The 18580-nt window shown below is 35.5% G+C and overlaps 1 protein-coding gene across 2 annotated transcripts in view; it reads right to left on the bottom strand.

The window, feature by feature from the left end:
- Positions 1 to 18580, bottom strand: part of CNTN5 (contactin 5) — a 1548293-nt gene that overhangs the window by 127700 nt on the left and 1402013 nt on the right. For both annotated transcript variants that reach the window (XM_020891379.2, XM_070473663.1), the window contains one exon: positions 12589 to 12709. In XM_020891379.2, the coding sequence (XP_020747038.2) occupies positions 12589 to 12709 (121 nt within the window). The remainder of the gene's footprint in view (positions 1 to 12588; positions 12710 to 18580) is intronic.

Below are 18580 nucleotides of genomic sequence, written 5' to 3'. Positions count from 1 at the left end.
AAAAATAACATATGCCTATATGGGCTTAAAAATTTTTCAATCTCACTATTCATTTATGAATAATTTATAGCTATCCTGTGACATATTTTCCTAAATATACAATGAGGTAAATTTGGAATTATTTCCAAAGACACTTTAGGACCACATGTTTATAAAGTCATTAATTTTAAGACAGCTGCACCCTTGGCAATACTGTGGCCTAAACTAGACTTTCTTTAATATATTTTTCTCTGAAGCATAAATTTGCAACTATTCTCATTTACAGTTGTTCCCCAGCATCCACCAGGGATTGGTTCCTAGATCCCTCTTCAGATGCAAAAATTTGGGGATGCTTAAGTCCCTTGTATAGAAAGGAATAATATTTATATATAATTTACACAATCGTCCTGTATACTTTAAGTCATCTCTGTATTAATTGTAATAAGTCTAAATGCTATCCAAATACTTGTAAAAACAATGTAAATGCTATATAAATAATTACCTATACAACAAATTTAATTTTTGCTTTTTGGAACTTTCTAAAATATTTTCCCCCAAATATTTTTGATACACTGTTGTTTGAGTCTGCAGATGCAGAATCCACAGATACGGAGAGCTGACTATATTTAGATTTTCTTTCATGATGTTCCTTGATACCAACCATTTGCTCTATAAGATATTTATTTGAGACTAGGGACATGTTTCACAGTCATGGAAGTGAACAAAAGTTGACAAACATGTATCTGGGGGTCATTAGTTTTATATTCTAACTAACTGAGCAAATCAATTGGACCCTTAGGACTTAGAAAAGAAAAAGTATTACTTCCTAAGTGCTTAACTTATTGGGCAATGGCTGAGATATAATGGAATAAGAAATGTCTTAGTGGTTTCTTGACAATTACTTGCTTACCCTCTGAGTTTTTGTTGTTGTTGTTCTACAACTGTAAGAAGATATCACTGCAAAATGTACCATTAGAGCTCAGCACAGATTGAAAAAATGACTATTGTCATATGGCGACAGTGAACTTGGTAATCCCTATGCCACCATGTAATTCATTAGGAGAGACAGAGACAGTGGGCTTTTGCAGAAGCACATAAATAGAGCAGTCCTGGAGGTTGGATAATTTGTAACAGATGTTCCATATAATGAATGGATTATGGGGAGAGTGTCTGCAATGCAGACTATCTCATTCAGGGGGTATGATCAATGCTTCTTATTAGCTTGACTTAACATTCTGTGAACTGAGGTTGTGAGACAAATATGTGAGCTTTGATTTACTGATACACACATATCAGGTAATAAAATCTCTTTGAAACAGAGATTAGGTATCTCAAATGAAGTTTACTAATAACAGTCCTATTTCTTGAGTTGGCACAAAAAAAATAATTACATGAACCAATAACTGCCTGAACTTGTTTTATGCCATATTTTTCTGTGATTAATGTGCACTAAAATTAACCAAATTAGAACACTGACAAATGAAAAAGCTGACAATTTAGTATAGATGATTAATTTTTGTTAACTTATGTGATTTAGGAAAAAAAAATCCTTTGTTTGAAATTCTGTATTTTTGACCCAGAATGTTTTAAAAGCCAAGACATAATTCCAGAGGAACTTGAAAACCATTTATACTATTTGTTTTCAATTAAAAAAATCTAAGTACTTCCAAACCTTTTAGTGTCGTTGGTGGTGTTTATATAGGCTTTTTACTTTAATTTTTGCATTGCTTCATTGCCAACTAAAAGTATGCAAAATTCCAGGTAAACATTCATATAATGAATATTTATGTTCTTAAAATATTAAAGACTATGATGTAAATCAATTTATAATATTTTGGGGGGGGTTAATTTCATATGCTATCAAGCTGGTTACTTTTAGATAGGCAGATAGTGATGATTGTCACTGGTAGAAAAGCAGTAATCTTAGCACTCTATTATAGATTCATCTACACATCTTTTCTAGAATGAAATATAATTTGTGCATTTAACTTTTTTTAATTCAGCCTTAACCTCTTGGTGACTTTGTATAACTGTACTTCAAGCTCTTATTTGTTTCACACATAGGAAATTCTCTGGTACACTAAGGTAGCTATTGTAATTTGCTCAAAGATGAGACCTCCCACAATGGAATCCACAATGTAAATAAACACACTAATATAAGCAATCCACTTCTGGAAAGTGAGGGAAAGCTTCATCAACTCAGTTAACTGAATATACTGAGATGGTCCTAATGGTGTTTCACAGTTCATGCTAATCATGGTAAATCCGCAGAGAACAGAGTTATGCCAGGCTTAAAAACATGCTCATTTGGCCCTGAGGAAGAAGAAGCAACCAAAATGCTCCCATTCACCTTTAGAATGCTTATCAAAGTGTAAATGAACACGATGGACAGAACAATCATAAAGTTATCAGATATTTCATCAGTGGATAATCAGATAGGATTGTCTGTTGGATAAATGTAGACCATTTTCTTGTTTATAGGTACCATGAAGAACGATTCACCTCCCTAATCTTAATGATTAGGGAAACATATTCTTCATCTAGTGAAGAATATCAACAATAGTGTCTTGCATTTTCTGAAAAGCATTCCACCACTTGAAATCTCAATTTATTTTCTTATTAAATTTGCAAATTGGATATTATGTCCCCATTTTACAAATGAAGAATCCAGAAGAGGTAAAATGACTTGCCTCCAGTTATCCAGGAGATAAAGAGTTAGATCCAAATCCTGGCCTGGGTTATTTTTAGTATGCTACAATGTATGGGCTGTGTAACCTGGCTTCTCTCACAGCCATTTTACAAAACACGAGTCACCTTTAAGTTGGGCTATTGAGATTCAGCAAACATTTACAGCGTGCCAGCTATAAATCAGTGCAGCATTAAGGGCATAGTTGCCCAAAAATCTTTTTTTCCAAACACAGCACAAGTACAGCAGATCTTTTCCCACTACTTTTTGCACATTTTGAATTTATGCAGTTTTATTTTCTCACAGCAATAATTAATCTTGCAGCTGTCATTTTTATGTCTCAGCTTTTCAATAGTTGACCACTTTGACTTTTGTAGAGATAATTCTGTTTTAATAAACTGCTTTTTTTGGTAAAAGTAGGAACTATTTTTTCCTTTCCTTCTCAGTTTTTTAGGTACCTCACCAATGATGATTCGCAAATTTCCAAAGGCAAAATCTAGTTATACTCAATCTATAATATAGGGACCCATGTACTCATGACTGCCAATCTTTACAAATAATGTCTTAAATTAGATTTTCCCCATAAGTACTAAGCAACATGTTTTACATAATTTAGTTTAGAAAAAATAAAAAAGACATCAATTTTGAAAGATTTTTTTTATCAAGAATGAGTGGTTTATTCTTTTTTTTTCCTCATCATCTGGTGTTCAGTTTTGTCCCTGCTCTTTCACCTCACTTGCTCTAACTCATTAGAGAGCTAATTGCCTTTGTAATTCCAAATTAAGGAGTAGTGAAATGGAGACATTACCTTTGCCAGGTGTTTGGGAGGACAAAATCCAATTTGCAGTAAAAGTTTCTTCCAATCAGTGCTAGCCCTCTGTTCAGGCTGCATGGATTTTGTGTGGATTAATGAAGAATCATTCAGAGTCCAGGCTATATGTTGTATTGTGTTACACAAAATCAAGAAAATAATTAAGAATTGAGTATTCTGGAATATAAATTGAAGTAAAACAAGATTTGGGGATAGAATCTAAAGTGAACTTACCAATTTTGTATTATCTTCCTTGGGGATGTGCCCAGTCATTGTGTTGACATCCAGCAGAATTTTTGCTTGGAACTTGGATTCCACATGTGGATACCAAAAAAGGGTCATGTAATAATGTATATGCCCTGCAAAACTATTCTGGGCTTCCCCTGAACACAAATTACTACCCAATATTCAAAAGACATGCTAAAACAATTTATGTAAAAGTCACAGGAAACAATACATTCAGGAAAATAAAAAGGTTAGGTTTCAGAAAGTTTAGGTTCAGAAGGTTAGGTTTCCTAAACCAACTGGTGGTTGGTTAGGCTGTGTTTACATAAAGTATATGAAAAGTAGGTAGGATGACATTTCCAAACAATTCAAACAAATGAACAGACATATAAAATGTACTTCCGATATTTTAGCTAAGCAACATTGGTGACCTTAAGGACATCCTTTTGAAAATCAAAGGCCATTTTTGTTTGTTTGTTTGTTTCGTGCTCTTTTGTCTTCAAGGCTGTTAACATAATTCACTTATAAGCAGATGAAAAACAGTGAACATCAAAGTTGTGAACGAATAGCGACTGCAACTGGGTGGAAGGATAGGCACTTTTTAAAGCAATTGGCCATTTTTTTCTTTCTTAATAATTGGGGCAATTGGAAGAAAGTTTAAAATGAGAAAACAAGGAGAGATCATGGAGAAAGAGGTCTATTATTGACTGATTCTTACTATTCCTTGAGGATATTTTGTCCAGAAGTGATTTCTTTCTATTAAAACATAAAATGCTTAGAAAACAAGCCCCGCAAGGTGTACTGAGACAAGTCCTAAAGCTCTCTGAGGTTAGTTTCCTTATCTGCAAATTGGAACTAAAAATAGTAACCCTCTCATATTGTTTTCATAGGACACTCTAGATATATAAGATGAAATAATTCATAGACTTTAGCACAGTTCTTGGCATATAGGAAGAACTTAACACATATTAGCTGTTTTATCAATAGAGCTTATGATCAGAAAGCAAAATCTGCTGCTCATACATCTGTAATCATACTCTTTGTATTATATTATAAAAAGTGTCCCTTCATGTTGGGGACATAAATTGCTTGTGATTAGCTGTAACACAATGCCTGTTACATATTGTGCATGTATGCGAAGTCACTTCAGTCATGTCCAGATCTTTGTGACCCTATGGACTGTCGCTCCTCTGTCCATGGGATTCTCCAGGCAAGGATACTGAAGTGGGTTGTCATGCCCCCCCTCCAGGGGATCTTCCCAACTCAGGGATCGAACCCTGGTGTTCTGAGTCTCCTGCACTGGCAGGCAGGTTCTTTACCATTTGTGCCACCTGGGAAGTCCTCTGCTACGTATTATGTGCCCTATAAATGTTTGATGAATAGCTACTGAATGAATGAGAAAAGAGTGAGCAAGGGCTAAAGTTGAGCAACCTGCTCAAAGTCACACACCTAGTTAGAGCTTGTGGGGATGCGGAACATTCTGACTTCAAACCCTACGCTTTCCTTAAGATCCTGCACAGCTTTTCATACATTATCACTTACCTCTCTCCACTTACTCTGATTTCATTATTACACTGAATTTGCCCTTGCCAAGGTCATCAATTATTTCAAATCGCTCAAACTGGTGGTATCTATTTGCTCTTGATTTACTTGCATTTGACACTGAAGTCTGTTTTCTCCTACCTGAAATTCCCTTTTCCTGTCTCTAAGGTTTGGTATCTTTGATCTTCCACTTAGTTGCTCTGTCTGGCAGCTACTTCCCCATCTTCCTGTAGCTTCCTCCTCTTCCTCAACGTCAGTGTTTCTAAAGCTTCTTTCTCAAGCTTCTTCCCCTTTTCATTCTTCTCATGCTGTCTTTGCAATTTCATTTTCATCTCATCATGCTGAAATTTACATCTCAGCTCAACCCTATTCTCTTCTGATCTCTGTAGCCACAAATCGAGTTACTTACTGGATATTTCTCTGTGGAGAGCCTTATCTTAACTGCTCTTCCTTCACTCCCCAATTCACCTATCTCCTTATCTTCCAGATAAATTGAAGAGCGTGGCCATTCTTAATTAGGATGGTCACTTAATTTATCATCTAAACCTGGACAGTTTTGAGAGAAAGGACTTCATCAATAATTATGCTGGGTCTCCGAGTTTAACCTGGAACTGCCTTGGTCTAAGCAGATTGTATTTCTTGATCACTCAGTTAAGTATTACTGCTGGGATTTATCCTGGCCTCCTCTTCTCATTTTGCATAATGTGAGCCACCAAGCTCTGTAGATCTTGTCTCCTTCCTATCTCTTTAATATATGTGTTTCTTTCCATCTCAATTACCATTGTCTTTTATCAGATCTTTCTTATTTCTTATCAGGATTATTGCCATAGTCTCTCATTTGGTCTCATGCTCCTCTAAAACATGCCCTGCTTTGTCAGAATGATCCTCTTGAAGTGTATATCTAATTCCATGCCTTTCCAGTTTTGGCCCTTTAATAGCTATCTATAATCTGTGGCATAAAGGTAAGCTCTTTCCCATGACATCAGACTTATACCCAATCCTGCCTTACCACTTATCCTTCTTGCACACTAAAACTGTCTCGGCATATAGTAGGTACTCACTAAACAATAAATAAAATCAGCATGTAAAACATAACCCCACATACCAAGAACTTGCTTCAACAAGTTTACATAAGTGAAAAGTAATAGTAAATGTCATTTTTATAATAGGACTGACGCATAAAAAAAAAACATTTAAGATTTGTGGAGCAAAATAAAAGGTGAATTGTGATTACCTTTCAATTTGTGATTCAGAAATATGTGTGATATAAAACTTATTTAATTAGATTTTTCGTAAAATGGAAGAGGGAAGTCAATGTACTTGTTTCATAATAGCAAAATGCTCCCCAGAAAGTCTAAGTCAGTTGATGGAAATATCAGTTCCTAAAAGAGAACTTGGCTTCCAGCAGTCACTGAATATTTGTTGAGTGGCTAAATATAAGAAATTTAGTCTCCATCAATTGGTTGTCTATATACAGTGACAATTCATTTGTTCATTTTATGTATAACTGTGGCAAGCATTTGGTCATTTGATCAAGTCACTTCAGTCAACTATTATTTCAGTGAACCAAACTAAATGTTGCACAGAAAATCCACAGTCAAAAATGTTACTTTTTAGTCAGTTGTTAGAGTTCCCAGATTAGCAAGCAAGCACATGAAAAGTACAAGAGAAAAAAACTAAACGGCTATTCAGTGTCTAAGAGAAATTGTATAGATGTCAATCAAACTAGTTAATGTAGAAAATGTCTAAGCAAGTGATTTGTATACATTATTTTAAATGTCTTACCCAATACTAGTGACAGTAGTGATCTAAAATTCCCACAGTGCTATACAGGATATTCTAATAAGGCTTTGCGATGAATGAGATTAGATTTTCTTCTAGACAAGGACATTTTATTTTATATCTCAATTTTAAAGCTTTTTTAAATATTGGAAAAACAAATATATTAACCAAATAATTTCTTTTCTGTTCTAAAATATAAATTATTGGCAAATTTGTTTAATATTAACATTGAAATTACACTGAAAGCATTTGTTATTGTTCTTTTGAGCCTCAAATACCAGCACATCATCAAACCCAGCTTTGTTTTTTGTGATTTATAGCTCGTTTTCTTTTTCCCTGGAGACTCTTTTTATTCCAAGACATTACTCCACCATATGAAGGCTTATGCAAACTCCAAGCCTGTCATTTCATATTAGATTAGTGGTGGAAAAGGAAAACTGTGCGAACTCTGGATAGTTATGCCAAACATTTGTGCATTTTAAAGCTTGAAAGTTTAGTAGTGGTCAGATGGTAAATACATTTATATCAATTTGGAATCTACACATTTCAAAAAGTAGTGCTTTGAGAGATATAAAGACAGAGAACATTAATACTGGTTAATTGTCAAACCTACATATATAAGAAATATGTCCAAGATTTTCACTGAGTTTGAGTTTCCTTTTGTATTTGGAAAAGTGATAGTGTGTACTTGTATCTCTCCAAGGACAAAAGGCAGAAAATTTGAGAATTTTTCTCTCTTGCTGGTGAGGATCACTAAACAGCATATCTTGGAGAGAATTTGGAGAGTATTTAATCAAAGTTTCCAAGTTGGTTTCCATCAGATGGTAACTGGTATCTTTAATTTTCAACTATTTGAAAACAAAACAAAACAGACAACACTTCACAACTAGCTAAAATGTAAACCCTTTTTCTTTGTTTTTCTGTTGGCTAGAGTTAAATTATCTAGTTTGGTAACACTGGCTACCTCATGATAAAAGATTTTAGTGGAAATTTAAATAGAAATATGAATTAATGATTACTTCAACATAACGAACAAAATTTTTCAAAACATAAGGCTCTTGAGGCAGAATAATAGAAAATGATCTTTTGTGTAAAAAGCTGATGAAACCTCGGAGGAGGCTTTAATATGCTATTTTTATAGATGAGCAAACACATTAAAATGACTTTGTTGTAACTGATCCTCCCCTTTGTAAAGTCCTTTTGTTCCTGTAGCTTCATACATAATTTGATGCTGTGCCTGGCTGACTTCATGGTGTATTCCTTCTGCCATCACACAAGGTCGCTGCCCTAGAAGGTGCCTATGCTTGGATTAATGTTCTGCTGTCACTGTCTTAAGATTCTTGTCAAACTTTTGCATTTTCATTTTGCACCAGGACCCACAACTTATGAAGTCAGTCCTATAGCTATGCCTATGGATTTTCATAGCACTTCATTATTTCCCCTAAAAGAGGTAGGTTATCTAGGGAGCTTTCTTCCTTGGTGTTTCTCACCCCAGTCCCAAAGGTGGTTCTCACACTAGCGGACAAGAGGATAGAAAGCCACTTGGTCTCACATGGAGGGCTGTGATCTTGGCATCTACATCTGTTTCTATTCTGTAGCAGGGCTTGCTACAGAGCAGGTGCCAGATGAATGGGTGAGTGAATAAATAAATAGCAAATTATCAACAGATGCCTGTGACTTATTTAATTGGCACAACAAATTCTTAATAGCTTCTGTTTTGAAATAAAAAGTGACAAGGTTGATCAGCAGAGACTAAAGGTAAAATATTCAAGAAAAATATTGGAAAGAATAAACAGAATTGAACTGATGAGATGTTTGAAGCAAGTAAGATTGAAAGACATTCTGAACTCCAGGTTGACTCAGAAGTGATAGATGGAAGGAGGAATGAATAGTTAAAAGCAGTAAGATTTTTCTCAACAAATTGTGTCCTGAAGTAGATTCTTTCTTCTCAAATTAGGTTTAATACAGGTCATATCTATCTTGTAAATTGTAATTCAGGGAATAAAAGTTGTCATTCAAGTTTGGGGAAAAGAGGGTATACAGGCAGTGCGTTCAGAAAGAACCAAGAGATTGTGGATTGTTCTTCGACTATGTATGCCAAGAGTTTCTTGATCTACTATTTTTCATTAATTAATAACAGAGCAATCTGAATAAAAATTTGTATGAAGAAGTGCATTTTTTATTGTTTTCTCTGCCTGTGGGCAGAATAGACAGAGCTCAGGCTCAGGTTCCCAGTTAGTTTAGCTAAATGCATTTTATTTTTTAAATCATGATAGTTTCTTACCCTTATATTCTCTTTGGGAAACATATTTCTGACAGTTTTGTAAAATAAAATAACAAAAAACTAACACTTCTTTCTCTGTTGTGTTTTATGTTGTGTTTGGTCACCTCTCATAATGCTTGGGAGTATCAGTTCTTTACAAAGTGTGTATTCCCCTCAGTGAGGTTATCCCTTAATGGTCTATCTCCTTTACCATAGAGAATATAACACAGTTTTATCCATCTTTAAAGAGGTTCCCTGTAGCATTGTCTAGATTTACTTTCTCCCTTGTTGCTGTATCACACTTGAATAAGTGACTTAAATTGTGCACAGATGTCCAGGTGTGGCTTTAATTTCTTTTTATATTCTGGCGAAATAACTTATTTTAAGTTCATTACTTCTATTATGAGTCTCCAAATTATGCATGGTGCTGTTATAAGGCTGGTTCACTGAATATTAAGTATATGAGAGCAAGCAATTTTATGCTTCAGATGATTATTTATGAGAAAATTCAATTTTTGGTGGATGATAATGATGGTGGAATAGAGGTGAATAATAGCACTGACATTCACAAGCAAAATAAAGCAACAGTGGAAACAAGCATTTGGGGGAAAGACAGCTTTCAAGCAGTGCGTGAGAAGAGAAGCAAGGACCAGCTCTAGTCGGGGAAGCTCAGATTCCAAACAAGCACTGATGAGGTCTTGGGGCCACACACCTGAGCCCAAATTTACTGTGCATGTGGGGTCAGGTGAAGAATTGCAGGATTTGATGAGATGCGCCAAAGAATGTCATAGACTGTCTCTAATGGGAAAGGAGACAATCTCCTAGGTTATCCAGGAGAATATGGACTTTAGTCCCCTGTCTCCATGGAAATAGAATTACAGAGTTATAAAATCATATTACTTGCTAGCTAAGAATGTTCCGCATTCTCTGAGCTATACAATGAAGGTATCCTATACGAAGTATGGTGAAATTGTCTTTACCATTCTCATTTTATGACACTCGAGTAAGCGTACTTCGAGGATTCTGCTGCTTAAATTGTAACCATCACTAGAACACCTTCATCTAGAAAGCTCAGCTTTGGTCCTGTCACCTGAACTATTAGAAGGCCCCAAGTTTACAAACCCAATGGTGGGAGGAGTGGGAGAAAGAAGAAGACAGGGTAAAACTATTTTGAGTTTCATGTTACAACATTAAGAGCTGCAATATTCAAGCATCTGAGTTCCTTCAATTACCAGGAAGCTTCAAAAAGAAAAAAGAAAAAAAAACAGAACCTTTACTTCAACTTTTAAATCTGTCTGAGACTAGCCAGGCAGAAGAGGCAAGCTATTTTTACTAGTTTTAGAAAAATAATACAAGTATATAATAGAAAATTGGTAGACTTGAAACAACTCACTTCAAATGAAAGCTTGAGCTGAATGTTGCATGAATATTCAGACAATAGCAACCTGTTTGAAATTGCTATTGAGTGTAATTCCAAATTTCTGCATTTTATCATCTCCTAGGCATAAAGCCAAAGGGTAAAAGAACAGAACACAAAAAAGTCGAGCCTGAATTATATTCTAAACGCTGTTGAGTTTAATTTTACTTACAAAGCAGAATGTTACTTTGCCACTTAAATATGCCCCTAGCAGCCCTGTAAAAATACCTGGCTTCTTGTTATCAGCCTCTAAATTGTGTTATTCATTTAGAAAGCTCCAATTTTAAGAGCATCATTCTAAATTACTAGGCAAGTGCTACACAATAAATACACATAATCTAAAACCGACTGTAGTGAGAGAATAAAGCAATTTTCTATAAAATTGACTTCAGTGTGTGGCTTGCCATTCCATAAGCCTTATAACTTGAAAGGAATAAAGGAAAAATTTTAGCTAAATGAAATATCATAAGAGGATGAGCACTTTAAAAAGTTGATGTTTTGTAATTGAGTAATACAGATACACATTCTTGTTATAAATTTGGAGACGAGTTCAAATAACCTTCGGAATAGAAACAAACACATGCAAAAAATGAGCATTCTGCCACTCACCCAGATACACATCTGTTTCAAAACAATGTTTTACTTGGACCAATAGTAGATGCACTACCCCAAATCAATAAACCTTGGGTGACACATACAACTAAAACAGATGACGAAGCTTACATAGGCCTTGTATTTCCTGCTCAAGATTTTTATAATATTAATGAATTATTGAAAATTATGATTGGAAAACACTCCAAGTGAATAAAACAAGTTAATGTAAGATATAAGTTTTTGTTACGAATTGTGTAATTTTTCTTTGTAGAGATCATGCAAAGGGTCTTAGCATGCAGTAGTCACACCAGTCAAATGTGATTTTTTTGAGACCAAAGAGGGAGAGGGTGAGAGTCTGGTAATATTCTAGCTCTTGTCTTAAATTGCAATTTCTTGGTGTGATTACTTTATGATTTTTTTTCTTTGAGCTATATATCTATACAAATATGATTTTTGTATTTTTAGGCAGATATCTGCCTAAAAAATGAAAAAAGAAAAGAAAGAAAAAGGGGGGAAAAGAAAAGAGAAAGAGGGAAGAAATAAAGGAATGAAGGAGGCAGAGAATGAAAGGGAAAGAGAGAGAGAAAAAGAAAGAAAGGAAGAAAGAAAAAGAGAAAATGCATGCTTAGAGTGGCATTTCCCAAACTGGCGAATAATGCGCTGAAAGAAATTAGTGCTGTAGGCATTTACTTAATTCAAATAAGATATGGCTTCATAGGGTTGTAGAATTTGGCAGCCTTGCTCATAGTTGGAAGCCACTTAACTGTCATTTCTGCAGAGAGACTGTATGTTGACATTTTCAGACTTTTAAACAATCCTTGTCACTTAACAATTGCAAATGCCACCATATTAGGCATGCAGTTTTTCTGTTTCAGGAAGCAGAATTTAGAAGTTAGTGGAGAGAAAAAATGCCTAGGGGTTCCAATAGCTTTACATTTGGAAAAACACATACATACACACAAAATTTTTGTTTCTCTAGTGTTCAAGTGTCTTTGTGACTCAACTCTGGAAAAATTCATTTTGGCCTTAAGTTGGGTAAACACTTAGTAACCGCCTAGTGCTAAAGGTGTTTGGGAACCTGAAGCTGGATCTGTAGGTTTGGTCTGTTTCTAAAGAGCAGGTTACCATATAATTGGTTCAAAGGCAAGAGGTTAAGCAAGAATGACATATATTGTAAAATCGAAAGTAAAATGCACAGTACTGCTGTGCTCAAAGTCCATGCATTTCAGTTCCTTTGTATGATAGTTTATGGTGATCATGTCTTCAGACTGCACTATTAGCATACTCACCCCTAACAAGAAGTTCTGCCTCATCTGAAACACTGTCTGCTGTGGTCTGTACCCTGCAGCCATATCTCCCAGCATGCATCAGAAGGATGTTCCTGATCATTAAATCTGCAGAGGATGCTTGCTGAAAGAGGGATGAAGTGCCAGTTTAAAATGTTGCAAATCTGCCTAGTTCAAGGTGGTTTAAGGGGAACTTTGCATATTCAATCAAAGGGCCCATTTTTGGCCTTACAAGTTATCTGACGACATTTCAGAAATCAAACATGCCCCACTTTAAGGAACACATGGAAGCTACGTTTTTAACAATTGCTAATACCACATTCAAACATTTAATATTGCATATAATGATTTAGCAGCTACAATATTTAAGAAATATTTACAAACAAATTCATATCTTTAAAAGTTTAGGAAAAATAGTGAACAAAAATTACTGCTTTGCTATTCAGAGACAGGCTTATTTTTGTGGCAAGAAAGCAGTATTGAAAGGAATAACAACTCGTGTAGTTATGAGACAACAGTAGTCAAAAGATTATCTTGCATGGCTTTATTGAATGGCTTCTTTTGTAGGCAACAAAATGAGGTGGTGCTTAGGTGCAAGAGTGCTGGTCCCAAAGCCATATATTTTCATTCAACAGAGATTTATGTATTCCTTCCACAACCACCATCATCAGGAGTAGGGTCAGCCTGAAATCTCTGTTAATCAAAGCAATTAAAAAACATGAAGAAGACTCGAAACACCCAATCCTTGTTGAGAGCACAATGATTAGAACATAGCTGAAGAACAGTTGTATCAAGGAGATCAATAAGTACCAAGGAGATTATTTTTTAGTTGTACTAGTTCATGGGATCAGTGATTATCCTACACTTTTAGGATGTCTGGTATAAGCTTTCATTACTTAATCTTGTCTTTCATCTACTTTAACAGGAAAGATAGATTTCTTGTTTTCATGAAGATCTGGTATTTACAATTCATGAGGTATTCCTTTCAGAAAATGACATAGCAAAACTCCAATATGCTCTTCACTTTCCATGTTGCAATTAAAAACAATTCCCTGGAATGGGAGTACATGCATGCAGCTTGAAATGATATCTTCAAAAAACTCAACACTTCTCTTTCATGGGCACTTGAAAGAATGACTAATGCAAGACATGAAGAAGCACTGCTGATTAGATATCTTTACTTTGTTGATGGAATGGGTGAATTATCTTTAAAAATGATTTGTTTGTCCTTAGAAGGCAGCGTCCTGATGAGTATTTAAGAAAATGGACTATGTAAAATTCATGAAAGTGAGAGGAATTTCTGAAAATCTGCTGGATTTTTTTTCCCTTAGCATTCATAACAGGCTGAGAAGTCATTGGGATTTGTTACTTCTCAAACCCCAGTAATCTTGCCTGGAGAATTCCATGAACAGAGGAGCCTGGCAGGCTACAGTCCATAGGGTTGCAAAGAGTCAGGCATGACTGAGCAACTATCACTCACTCTTTAAATCAACCAATTAACTGTATATTCTGTTTTAGGACATTTCTTTCTAATATTTCATTTCTTTTTTTTTTTCTTTCCCAATAGTCTTATGATAGGAGCTTCTAAGTGTATTGAAGTTTTCTCTCATGAAATAATTGTTAATACATGGTCTGGTTCATTCATTTACAAGGGAATGCTTCTTGGTGAGAATGCATTAAAATGTCACAATAATTATTTCAAGGAATGTGATATTTGTCCAGTGAATGTTCTCCACTCTTCATTTCCTTAGATAAAATTGTTACTCAAATTTCATTTTCTCATGTGTACCAGACTAAGTGCTCATTTCTTTCAAATCTGAAAAGGAAATTTACACTTAGTAAAACCTTTGATTTCTCTTGGGGAAACAAAAGCAAACTGTAAACATCATAAGCCATAGCTTAGTCTCACATCTACATAATATAATACTGTTTGTGCATGCTAAGTTGCTTCAGTCCTATCCAACTCTCTGCGACTCTAGGGACCAGGCTCCTCTGACCATGGGATTCTCCAGGCAAGAATACTGGATGGCTTGCTGTGCAACCCCTCCAGGGGATCTTCCCAACCCAGGGCTTGAACCCGTGTCTCTTACATCTATCTTTATTGGCAGGTAGGTTCTCTATCACAAGCACCACCTGGAAAAGACCTATAATACTGTATAAAAGACTTCAAATATGTTTACCACTTTATATAGCATGGATCCATTTTAGGTGTGAAATATCCTTTTCCTCATGCATTTCCTCTCCTAATAGGGTACTCAGTTAAATTAGTCAAAAATAAATTCGCATACCACGGACCTAGAATAGAGTCTATGCTTAATGGAAAAGCCAAGGAGAGGTCCAGTAAAGAATAGAGGACTATTCTTCTCAGCAGTAACGCTTCTGAAAGACTGCACTTGGAGGTTTTTGTTTTGTTTTGTTTTTACTTGCTTGCTTCTCAGTTTCACAAACTGATTGGTGGTAGTTTAACAGTAGAAAAAGTAATGATCATAAGTCATTGTTCAGGCTCGTATTTTTGACAAAATTATTTTATAAAATCACATTTCTGTAATTAAATTTTATTTTCCAGATATTTTTATTCCCAAATAATTGATTTCTTTTTGTTCTGGACAAAAGTCTTGAAACCTTTGTCCTTTTGTTAAATTATAGTGAAAGAAAAGTTTAATGAGATTAAGAAGAGACTTCACTGAAAATCACAAAGAGGGCCAAAGAATTCAGGAGAGTGAAGCATAGATTATCTTTCTTATCCTGTCCTTTACTTGGTTCCTGCAATTAACAGCACACAGTACTCTAGAAACTGGCTGAAGCTCCATCACCATCTATCAAGAATAAAAAGTCTACAGCCTATTACTTATGTATTAATGCCAAGACTATGTGAGGAGTTGAAATTGTCTCATTTCAACTCATGGGGCCTATTCCTCCTCTTTTGGATTATTTCTGCATTATATTTTTACAATTCTAAACAGAGAAGATTAAAAGTAAAATGAATGGTGAACACTAAACCTAAATTACCCTTTCAGGAGATTTACTGATTTTCATGAGAAGTAATGAGAAGAATTCACGTGGGAGCCCATTATACTTAATCTCAACCCACAGTATGCAGTTCCTGGGAGAGAACTTCCACAATTTAGTGCACTTTTAATGAAATGGTTACTTAGAGCAGATGTTTGCTTTCTTAAGCTTAAAGCTCATTTTCACTTTTCTCTCTTAGGAGTTACTCTGTCTTATCTTGTTTTCTTTGACACTTGCTTTATACCCTGCCTTTTTCTTTGCTGCTTCCTTTTGCTTTATGAACAAATCGCGTTATGTGGTGCTTGAAAAGAACTGTCCCCACAACCAGTGCCGTAACACATCTCTCCAAGCACTGGGCACCCAGCTTAGGGCACGCCTCAGTAACCATCTGTTGAATGGATGAACAAGCGGGGGATCTTTAAGAAAGAGGCCCTGTTCACCCTCTGTGGGAGCAGCGACACTTCTAAGTCATTTACATCTCTTGTTCACATAAGTTCATTAGAGCAGTTGCTAGATCACTGTAACTTTTATTTATGATTTGGAAATAATACAGGAAATGTCATCCTTCCACTCAAGTCCAGTTCTTTATTGGCAGTCACTTGGACTACATGTCCTGCTCACCCATCATAAGACTGATAATTAAGACTTCCTAAAAATGGAAGCATGGTTAGCTTTGCTGTTTTGAGTGTCTGTTGATTCTTGCTGCCTTGAGGAAAAGTCTAATCTCCTTGTTTTAACAGAAGGCTCCTCAGAGCATGATTCTACTTCCTATGCTGAATTCTGTCCTTCTATGACATTAACCTCACATTTCTTCCTACACAGGAATACCTCTCATAATTCAGCCTGTCTGTTACAGATTGTTCTCCTTTCTTTGCCTGCAAAGATACTGTTAGACACAGCTCAGATGCCTCCTCCTTGTTTAAGTCTTTCTTCATGAGTTCTGCTACTGTTTAGTTTTGCTTCATTAGTACTCTGTTTCTGTCTCTGAACTACCACTTGACATTCTTGGGAGTCACCCTCGAGGTCCTCTGGGCATTCCCAGAGCTGAGCTGGGCACTAGGGCAGCTGATGGTCATCGGGTGAGTGATGAATGGCTTGCTTCCTTCCTTCTCTGTATCTGACAATAGCTCCTCCACTTCCTCTTTCTCTCCTCTTACAGAAATTAGAAGGGAAATAGGAAGAGACTATGGAGGAAGACAGCAGAAAAAAGGTGCGGAAAGAGTGTATACAGGTTTTAGAATGACACAGAATTGCATGAACCCCTGCTCTGCCATGTATTAAGTTTTGAACTTGGAAAAAATGCTCCATTGCTCAGAGCTTCTCTCACAGCTTCAATGTGATAATGCAAGTGAAGCTCTTAGTAGTGTATTTGGCACACAGTAAATGTTTGACAAATGTTATCTGTTAAAGGACACTATAATGCATTCTTAGGCAAGAGGAATATTTCTTTAACTGGTATTTACGCCTTCAATGAACTGGATATCAACATTCTCCATAAGTATAGCAAGTTTTCTGGTAAGTGCCTGGCTTATTTTAGATGTATGTTATCCCATACCTTTCTTTCTTATAGAAAACCACTGTACTCAAGAATAAGAAGACCTGAATTCTAACTCTAGCTCGGCATCTTCCTAGCCCTGAGACTTTGGGAACGGCACTTTATTGGAATAAAAATAGCTTCACTGTCTGTCTCCATGTTTGAGGGGAATTGAATGAAACAATGTGTACACATGAACTCCTAGGAAATGCTTCAAAAGTATAAGGTACTCAAAAAGCATTTTTTCAGAATTTAGAAGAATGCTGTGCATGTAGCAAGCACCCTGAAAAGGTTTGGGGAAATAATTGTCTGAACAAGAAGATAACTTGAGTGTTCTCACAAAAAGTGAATTCATGCTGAATGGCTTAGCCAGAAACCTGCTAGGTGTTGGCAGTTTTTGTGGTCTCATTTACAGTTTATATAAATTTCTCAAAGGGCTCGCATAGGGCACGTCTAGCATCCCCAGCCCCCACCAAACAGACTCAGGAAACATTCCTCTCTATAAAACAAAGGAGAATGGCACATAAATTCTATGAGATGTAATTTTAAAAAAAGATCTTCTAACACAGAAAACTGGGTATCAGCTAGGAGATATGGACTATTAGATATGATTAATGTTATTGACATAAAATGGATATCTAAAATATTTTCCTGGTAACACTATTTCTTTTTCCCAGAGGATAATCTGCTAAAAAACCTCATCACAATAAAGGGACAATATATATATACATTATTATTCTTTTTACAAGTGTTTTAGACCTTTATATAATGGGATTTATATTCATGGTGGTATGAGTTTGATAAATTTTTTAAGAAGTTGCTGTGTTAACTTACATGCTTAATTAATTGGACATGTTATCTGAAATAGAAATTTTAGTTGTTCCCAGTGAAGAAAATACTAGACAAAATAGTATTTGATGAAAATGTTTATACCCATTATGATAAAATATAAATGCATCCAACAATGCATTGAAGGGACTTCCCTAGTAGTCCAGGGGTTAGGACTCCATGCAGGGGAGCATGGGTTTGATCCCTCATTGGGGAACTAAGATCCCACATACTGGGAGGTATTGCCAAGAAAAACAATGTGCACTGAAGATTAAAAGTAGGCAAAAATGGCTCTACCATGCCATTTCTAGGATCTTAGTATTTAGTTCCAGTATATATTCTAAAATGTTAAGTACTAAGAAAAATACATAAAGTTTTTCTTGGTGACATAGATTAAAGAGGAAAAAATGAGTTGATCACTCACTGATGAACTCAGGATGGTAGGTATCCAAATTGCATCATTTGGTATTATGAACAAAATGTCACAAATTTATAGGATCAGTCTACTATCTTAGTTAAAATGAGGATTGGGAATTATGATCAGCTCAAAGCAAGAAAATATAGGACATAATTACACAATTAAATTTTAGTATAATGAATTTATTTTATAGATGACAATATTGA

Source organism: Odocoileus virginianus, chromosome 10, assembly GCF_023699985.2.
Source record: "Odocoileus virginianus isolate 20LAN1187 ecotype Illinois chromosome 10, Ovbor_1.2, whole genome shotgun sequence".
Taxonomy (NCBI): domain Eukaryota; kingdom Metazoa; phylum Chordata; class Mammalia; order Artiodactyla; family Cervidae; genus Odocoileus; species Odocoileus virginianus.
Note: the sequence above shows the minus strand (reverse complement) of the source record. Positions and strands in the feature narration are given on the sequence as shown.